This window comes from Corvus brachyrhynchos, unplaced genomic scaffold (genome assembly GCF_000691975.1).
Source record: "Corvus brachyrhynchos isolate BGI_N302 unplaced genomic scaffold, ASM69197v1 scaffold229, whole genome shotgun sequence".
In the NCBI taxonomy this organism is placed as follows: domain Eukaryota; kingdom Metazoa; phylum Chordata; class Aves; order Passeriformes; family Corvidae; genus Corvus; species Corvus brachyrhynchos.
The window spans coordinates 3,954,704-3,963,947 of record NW_008240042.1 but is presented as its reverse complement, the minus strand read 5'-3'; the positions used below and the strand labels follow the sequence as shown (position 1 = coordinate 3,963,947).

Here is a 9,244-nt window from a genome sequence, read left to right as displayed (position 1 = left end):
TAGATATGACTAGGATAAAAAATGGGAATGTAAGAAGCTGGAAAGATGTGAATACAGGACTGACAGGATTTCTAGGTGCATTGCATTTGTGCATGAAGTACTTGTGCCTGCCCTTGGCTCAGTGAAAGGGCTTCAAAATGCCACTCTTCTTCTGGAAAGATTTGGCATTCTGCAGTGCTGGAAAGGTGGTTTGAATCTCCCACATGCCCTTGCACTAACATGGTACTTTTTAGAGTGGAAGTGAAACAGTACTAAACGTCTGGAAACCTGGAGCTGTGGCAAGCCAAGTTCTGGTTTTGACCTCATTAGTGTGGGCCCGTCCTTCAAAGAAAGGATAAAAAGGCAGTGTGTTCCCTTTTAATCTAATCCTCACCAGACCCATCGAAGGCAGTGGGTTGTACGGTGTTGTCTGCCTTCTCCTCAGAGAGTCCCAGCAGCACTTGGGTGTATCAAGTGTTGTGTGGCACAGTGTGTTCCTGAAAATAAGAATGGAGTCATCGCCACTTGTTCAAAGCACCCTTATCTGTCTCTGCATTTATTCTCTCCGTTGTGGTACAGTAACTGCTGCAAAATTTCCAGTGTGTGTATCAAGTTACAGCTTGGTGCAGGCCCCTGTGGTTCTTGGAACAGCATGGCGCTGTTTTTGTTTACTGATGACATTTATCCTCTCATTTCCTTTTGGAAGCATGACAGCTTCTCACTGTCTCATGAGGAATGTACTTACAGGACCTTCTTTTCAAGCCATGTCTGACAGCAAGTGCTGCACTGCACAAGTATCCATGTCTGCTTGCTATGGAGCCACTGCTGGTGCTTCCAGCAGTCAGACTGGAGGAGCTTGGCTGGGCATGGAAGCAAAAGGGTTTCTAAGTGCAATTATCTTGTCTTGCAGGAGGAGACCGGGAGCGGATGACAGCTAATCATGAGACCTACCTTCTCATGGCGAGCACGCAGAATGACATGGAGGATTGGGTGAAATCCATCCGCAGGGTTATATGGGCACCATTTGGAGGAGGTGAGTCACTGAGGGAACATGCAGTGCTCACAGATACACAAAGACTCATAGGGGTTCTTCTCTTATCTCTCAGTCACAGCCAGAGTTTTGAGGAGAATGGTCTGGATCTTTCCAGAAAAGTGGAGTAAACATGTTCCCATGCAGAGGGCTCATTTAAAAGACTGAACTGTCTGGAACCACTTCCCTTGATGAGGGTAACACGTGATAGTGTGAGGGGAAGTTTTCACAGAAGATTGGTCTTGTATGAAATCAGCTTTCCAGCAGGGAGAGGCAAGGTAATTCCTTTGGTCACCAGCTGAAAAACCATCCATGATGTTTTTTAAATGCCTGTTCAAAAAGCTGTCAGCAATTCTCCTGCCAGTGACAGCTAAGACCAGTAATAGTATTATAGAAAGCTGTGCCTCAGAATATTAGCACTAGCAGTGTGGGAATTTGACTGGCATCTCAGTAGTACTGGACCAAAATTTATTGTTGGGAGTCTTAGTTATCTTTTTAAAAATCTCTCTTATGGTGAATGGGCTGCAAATTATTATAATAAGTTTCATCATTACTATTCTGGTGATAATGTCTCTATTATAATACGAGTATGATTGATACATTTGCACAAAATGGCTGTATGTTAATCAGTCTGTTCCTTCGAGCTCTCAAATCCCGAAGTCTGAGGACAGAAGTATTTTCCTACGGTGGAAGACCACCTATATTGCAACAAATGATGGTCTTTTCTGCAGGTTGCTGGAAAAAAGTCAGGAGGGCAGGATTGTCTGTGCTGTTTCACGACCAAGAAGTGCAGTTATCACTGAAAAGTGTGATTGCTGACTTCAGATTTCTTTCTCTTAATTGCTGGGTAGACCACAGGAGGGAGGAGGGAGAGACTCACGGAAGTTTTCTTTAAAACTTTTCTTCTAAGCCACCCATCTTCCTTTGTGCTTTATTCAGGTCACACTGTGTTTAGGAGAGGACTTTGGCGTCACTGGTGGGCTGCACTGAGGGATTTGGTCAGCTAGGGCCTGCCTGACATCTCTGAAACATGACTGCCTTCTCCTTGGCTTCTCCTGGGGAAATGTGCCTTTAAAAGATGGTGCAAAGCAGTCATCTCACTAGAATCTGGCTCTTTATGTTAAATAAGATTGTTCAGTCCTGAATCTGGGAATGTAGGTATTAGAATGCTTAAAAAAACCACCAAAACCCATACCAAAAATCCCCAAAACTCACAAAGTAAAAGATCTGTCTTAAAAGGCATGAACTGCTACAGGTATATGGAGTTGGTTTGGGAAAGGGAAGGTACAAGGAGCAGTCTTCTGTAATCAGGCTAGGTAAGAAACCTGGGTTTTTATGTAGCACAAAGATTACCCCTCTCCAGCTTTCTCTTTGCAAAGCAGGCCTCATGTTGAGCTCCTCAGCGTTCTCCTACTCCAGTCCAGGAGCAGCATAACCTGCTGTGGCAGTGATAAATTTGGAGGCTTAGGAGAAGTGGATTTTTCAAAGAGTATCTTTGTGAATTTTTGCACTTGGCTTCCTGCACCACAGTATCTTTCTGTGGCAGATAATAAGGAAAGGCAGCCTTGCTGTTCTCCTGCAAGTGGAGGTGTCTCTACATGTCGCAGGCGGGGAGCTGCGATTAGGTGAAACTAAATTCTAGCCCAAGTCCATGAACAGGGCTACAAATAGAAACCAAATCTCTCAAGTCCTGACCCTGTGCTTTCTTCACCAGCTCCTCATTTGCTTTTATAGGGCAAGAGCTATTTCTGATTTGCAGCTGGGAATCCTTCCAGCCACCAAGAAAATTCTCAGGACACCATCATTGTTGTAGGAATGTTTAATGGCAATTACTGAGGGAAGCACCTCGCTGAGGATTTTTCTTGCTGATTTGCATAAAACTAGAGGGGTGCAATCCTTGCATTACCTTTTCAATTCATTTGTAGTTGAAACACTTTGAAGTATGTTCTTGTTTTTCTTTTTGGGTTTCTTGAGCAAGTGTACTGATTCAGGGTTGTTTGTAATGGGAAGCAAAGAGTTAAATCCCTGGAGACTGCAAAAATAGATGGAACATAATTTAGGGTGTAGTGTTCGTGGAGAAGGTTTGACTGTGATAACAAGGCAAAGGCAGTATCATGGGATGTGTCACCATTAAGAACCGAGTTTCCAACATGTCCCCCATTTTATTAACTACTTGATAGTCAGAGCTATCTTAACAATTTTAAATAAATCCTGTTAACTGTTTTGTAATTATGAATGTCCAGACACACTGGTATTTTTATTATTCTTTGGTACGTGGATGTTGCTACAGCTGCTGCAACAGTCTGACCCTTCTTAAGACAGGCATTTCTGGCTTAAGATGTCTTAAGAGCCTGCCTTTATGAGCTGTAGCTGCTGAAGTTAAAAATGGGTTTATATATCATAATAGCTGTAAAAAAGATACAGGAAAGTTGCAATCACATGATGATGACTAGCCAGTAACAAGTAATTACTTGCAGCACAAAATTGTTTCAGACAGCTAATTAATCAAAACGCTAGTTTTATATCAGCTTCCTAAATTTCAGTACTTAATGGTAAACCACAATAGCCTGGTATCACACAACTCAAGTGCCACTTTGTGTAACATGTGAATTTTCTGGTTCTTCTAAGCATTGTAAGTAAGCTCTGTGTGTGTGTGCAGCGGATGTGTACAAGCCTTGGTGAGCCAGTAATATTTAAAGTTTGTCTGGCAGTGGGAGAGGACTCCTGGTACCAGAGTGAGGAGCTCTGTAAATTATTAACCTTATCATTAAATTGTTATTTGTTAACCTGTGCTAGAAGGAGAAGCTGGGAGGGGGGCAGGTGGGAATCTGCTAAGCTCATCAGAAACAGGTTGTTTTTTGCACCAGAGGAATAGGGTGACTGTGGAAAAAAAAATCTGAAAGGGAAAAGAAATGTAAATGAGGCAGGGCATGTAATGCCTGTTTGCACATGAAATTCCCTTCCTGATTAGATTAAAAAGGCAATTTTTTACAGAGCCTGCAACTAAGGGGAGAGGGAGGAGGCAAGAAGAAGGAGCATGTGCATTTTAGCAGGGGTAGCAGTGTAAGGTCTGGCACCTCCTGCAGGAGCCAGGCACAGCCTCCTTGCTTTCCCAGCCACTGCACATGACAGGCGCCTGAAGTCAACTCAAAGTCACCCGAGGAGACACAAACCTGCGCTGCGGCTGCTGCGCCGCGTCTTCCCGCACCTGCTGCACGCAGGCGGGGAGCAGCACAGCCCCGCTGCCAGCCCCGCCGCGGGGCCGGTGGCGAGCGAGCCGCCAGAGCATCCCCCGCTGCAGGCACGGATTCCTCAGCAGCTCCCGGGATCCTGGCAGCAAGGATGCGCCGCTGCCGCATCTGACGCGCCTCTCCCGGGAGAGCTCCTGGTAGTTGGAAGGCAATAAAACAAGCGAGAAGCCCATGAGAGCGTCACACGAGGAGCTGGCTGTGTAAAAGCAGTTTTGAGAGAAATCTGGTATGGACAAAGAGCCTTTCAGGCGAAGGGACTGTTATTTTTGCTTCTCGGTTGCAGAAATAAAGGGTGCCAGCGAGGAGTGTTTTATCCTGGAGGATTCTTCTGTGGCCTTTTTGGTATTGTTCTTCTCTTTCCCCTTGCACACCACACAGTGCTGAGCTTTTGCTGTGGAATTAGAGTCTCTGCCACTCAGCCTCCTGTTCCAGCTGGGAGGAAGAGGTCTTTCTCCCCCTCCATCTGTGCAGGCACTTCTGTTTGAATGGAAGATACATCTTTTTGCTGAAACTCTTTTGTTGTGACATTGCATAATAGGCAGTTGTCTCACCGCAGGAAATAAAAGAAACGAAAGGAAATAGATGGAAGAATATTGTTCCCCAAAGCAAAACTGAAGCAGGGAAGAGACCATCAGAATCATTTCAAGCCCTACCCAAGATCTAGAAGACCACAAATCTCCTAGCTCCAGAGGAAAAAACACTACTATAAAAACTCCTCAGCAGTCAGTAACGATGAGCAATTGTGGTGTTTCGTCTGGATGCTGCTGGTAAAGGAGAGCTTTGGAGGGACGTGGAGGCTCTGGCCTGTATGATGCCTGAAGACAGAAATGCTGGAGTCCGCAGCCCAGGTGCCTTAGCAGCAGCGCCCTTCATTCCTAAAACTACTTACAGGAGAATTAAGCGGTGTTTTAGTTTCCGCAAAGGTAGGTCTGTTCTGTCGCTGTGTTCTGCTTTGCTGGTGAAGCCATGGCTTCTGAGAAGTCGAGGGGGCTCTGTGTGCAGGGGCAGATGAGAGCACCGAAACAAAAGGCATTAAACAATGCAGATGCCAACATTCCACGAATGATTTATTTACTCCTTTGTTCATTTGTTTGTAGCTGGCCAGCAGCTACTGTCTCCTCTACATAATAGCCCATGAATGCAGGAATGAGGTGGAATGAGACAAGATTATTGCAGTGCCTCTGAGCAGAATTGAGTGAGAACAGTGAGGGAATCAGACCTGTGATGCTCTGAGTTCCCTGTTAGGCAGAACATCAGGAAAAAGAGTTTATATTTGCATTTTGTCTGTGTGGGAGGAGGGAGGGAGGGAGGGAGAAGAGAGGGAGCAAAGCAAGGTGATAAATGTTCATCTGTGCAGAAGCTGGAGTCCTTGGCTTCAGAGGTTTCTGATGGATTGAAGTGTAGCTCTACAATGCACTGTCCTGGTGCAAGTGCTGCATTGCCACTTCATCATGCTGCCCTGCAGCCTGCATTTGCCTTTTCACCTGCTGCATAGAGAGGTTTATAGCCAGTTGTGTTCTGCATTGCACATACTCCTGTTGAAGCAGCGCATGGCAGTACTCGGGGAAAGAGGGCAAAGAGGAGGCTGAATGTCATAGTATGGCAGCTGAAAGCACTGGAAGGGAAGCACATGTCTGAGACAGGAGATACGACAAGTGATGCTAAGGTGCTATGGCACCTGGGATGGGTGGGGAGAAGCTGTTTCCATGACAAGGACAAAAACTTTGTGTGGGGGAAGAAGAGGATATTAGTGCTGTTTTAAAATCTCTGCTGGACTGAGAAATCCAAGTGAAAGGGCTAAATTGCCTTGTTTTTTCTGAAGCGTGAGAAATTATTTTACACAGGGCTTATACAAATTCTATCACCTTCTTCTCCTGCTCCTTCCTCGGCTCTTCCTCTGTGCTGCCATTTGCCCTTTTGCCAGACCACGCAGCTCTTTGCTCCCAAGCCTCAGCAGTGATGTAGTGACATCATTGCTTTCGAGGGTTGGTGAGCAGGCAGTCAGGGGCGATGTCTTGGAACGAAGGATCACAGCCAGTGAGGGGCTCACTGCAGAACTACTGCAGAGATCAGCTATCACCTGCAGCTGAGAGAGCACTGGGAGCTGTTTGCCCCCTGTACCCCCCTCCCCAAGGCCCTTGGTTGCTGGAGTTCAGTCCTGCTGGAGGCTGGCCAGGAGGATGTGCATGTGTATTGCATTTCAAGGTGTCAGTGTGAATTAGAGCTGCCTGTGCCCCATTTATACCCTTAACTATTTGAGAAATGTTTGGAAGTTGAATAAAGGATTAACTGATAATTTTGCAGACAGCTGCCTTTGTGCCTGGGTACAGCCTTAGCTGCTCCAAGAAGAGCTTCAGCTGTTGATTCTTCCCCCATATGTTCCGATACAGAAACTCTCCGTGTCTAAAACTCCCAAGTGAAGCAGCAGCGCTTGGGGCAGAGGACAGAGTGATGGAGGTGTTGCTGCTAATTTGCTTTCCTCTATGCAAAATTCGTTTCACTTGCTTTCTTATATACATTTTCCGTCAAGGCCCCTAGATCAGAGCTGCAGAATGCTGGAGCATATATTTTAACTAGGTCCATGTCCCACTGAAGTCAGGGGAAAGATGAACATTAACTGGACTCAGTCAAGCCTTTGCTATGGTTGCACTGGCACATTAGGCTAACTACACTTGTCTTGTTGATTGGTTTACTGAATGATTATTACAACTTCATTTGCAGATTGTATACCTAACTATAAAGAAAGGCAAAACTAGCCTTCTGCAAACCTAATCCATACTTGCATAAAGCAGATCTGTTAGTTCTAAGCTGTGCAACATGATGCAAAAATAAAATTAGCAGTGAAAACCATCGGCTAGTCATGGGAAGAAGTACAAGAGAATGATGACATCATCTTCACCATTGATACCAGGTATAGAACCCTTCCTGGAAATTCAGGTCAAAGTTTTATTGTGATTGGCACCAAAAAATTAGATGCCAGGCTTGTTTGGGGGTCATGTCATGGGAGAAGTCAGTGCTCAGAGGGCAGAATCTGAGCAGAGACAGAGCCAATCATCTTTAAACTCCAGCTTGGAGAAGATCCTCTCTGTTTAAGTACCACCACAGGAACCTCCATAGAGACCATGCAGGGGCAGTGGAGAAAACAGCATCTGAGGGAGGCATGCACGTGAGAACATTAAATAATGCAGTGAATTTGGGTGGGCAGAGTTGTGGAGAAGGAGGTGGCATTGGCTGTGACCAGAAGTGTAGTGCAGGCTGCGATGTGATCAACTGTGACAAGTTCCTGGTGATGTTTTCAAAATTCCCTTCTTTCCTTTCCTGTATCTAGTTGTGCTCTTATTTCAGGGTTGTTTTTCCTAAGCAGGTTATTTGGGTGTGCAAATGTTCAAAACTCCAGGGTGGGAGTTTATCTTGCCTTCTCTACTGCCAGCATCACACTAACTGTGGGGTTGGGAGAAGGCTTGAAGAGAAGAAAATTATTCAGGCAGGAACAAAATTCTGTTACCACTGGTTTTGGTGGGGTTTTTCCTCTCCTATACATCACAAAATTCTGTAGAGAAAATATTCCCTGTCTTTGATCCACTCAAAACAGCACTTTCTGCTGGGGAACATCTGAGCAGAAAGCTGATGGGAAATAATAATTAAAAACTCCATATTAGGTGTTATGTGGCCATGCCAGCCACTTCTTTGTGTTATTCCAGGACCTTTGTTCCCAGCCCTGCTGTTGAAAGTCATTCATCTGATGTGTTATTTTCTGTCAGTGAATTACTGATGAAGAATTGAGAGCTGTTTAAAATTCACATCCAGATTCTAAGCTGAGATCAGTTCCTTTGACCTTAACTGACCCTTTCTGATCAGTAGAGCCCATGAAACCAGAACTTGTTTTGGAAGCACCAGGATGCTTTGCTGCACGTTAGAAGAACACATGTACGGGTGTGGGCCGTCTATGAGAACATCAGCCCTCAGTGGTTTTTGCTGTCTGAAACCTCCTGGCTCACTGAGTGTGTGTGCTGTGGTAGATCTAGAGTGGCAGGTGGGCTTTTTTGAGATATTGCTTATTTCAAGCCATTCCTTGTGGAGCAAGGTGGCAGAATGGCCGCACAGATTTTTCTCCTTTTTTCCTCCTGAATCAGAAGTCCATACACTTTAGATGTGACCCCTGCCTGTGTTTAGTTAGCTGTGGAAAATCATTGACTAATAGCATTCTTAAATTTTAAAGCCATCCTCTTAACTGTGAGTATGTATTATAAAAAATAATCACAGTGCTTCCACAACTCTTGAGAAGACATATGCAGAATTTGCATATAGCACTGTAGTGTTTTTCATAAGGTTTCTGGGCATCTGTTGAGCATGGAAATACAGTTTCTCAAAGTGTTTACAAAACTTCTGCCACGGGAATGTTCTAGTTAATGAATAACTGCTCAGCATGCCCTTTACTAGCATGTGATTTTCCTCTTTGATGTTATGCGTGATCTTGGCTTAATTGGATATAGCTTTACAGACCTCCAAGAGCTCTCTGAAAAAGCAGTTCTGCTGATTAAATCTAATGACTGGTCAGAACTGGATCCTGTAAATTTCGCTGCCTTCCACCAGCTGTGGGGAAGCCAAGCCAATGCAATTCTGAATATTGTGGTTTCTTGTTGATTTATTTGTTTCTCCTCTGGCACCCTATCCTAAGGATAAACCAAACCACAGGTCAGCACTTGTGTGTCTGTGCGTTTCTGGATTTTGGAGACACTGAGATGTAGGAGGAGCCACTTGAATTTGGATTACAACATGAGTTATGAGGGCTCTCTTTTATTTCCTTCTCCAGCAGAGATGTTCTTGTTTAGTTACTCTAGTGGAAATTTACTTAAGAAACAGCATTTGAGATTTTCTCCGTGATTTTCATTGTGTTCTAGTCTCCATAACTTGGACTGTATTTTCCTTTCTTTTTTGTAAAGGAGATGCAAGTAGTTACCAATTATAGCTGATAGTGTTCATC

At 44.7% G+C, this 9,244-nt stretch overlaps 1 protein-coding gene across 1 annotated transcript in view; it reads left to right on the top strand.

Annotated features, from left to right (window-relative positions):
* Nucleotides 1-9,244, top strand: part of ARHGAP24 (Rho GTPase activating protein 24) — a 154,879-nt gene that overhangs the window by 123,667 nt on the left and 21,968 nt on the right. Inside the window, 1 exon segment of the mRNA XM_008641286.2 lies at nt 890-1,012. Within this exon segment, the coding sequence (XP_008639508.1) occupies nt 890-1,012 (123 nt within the window).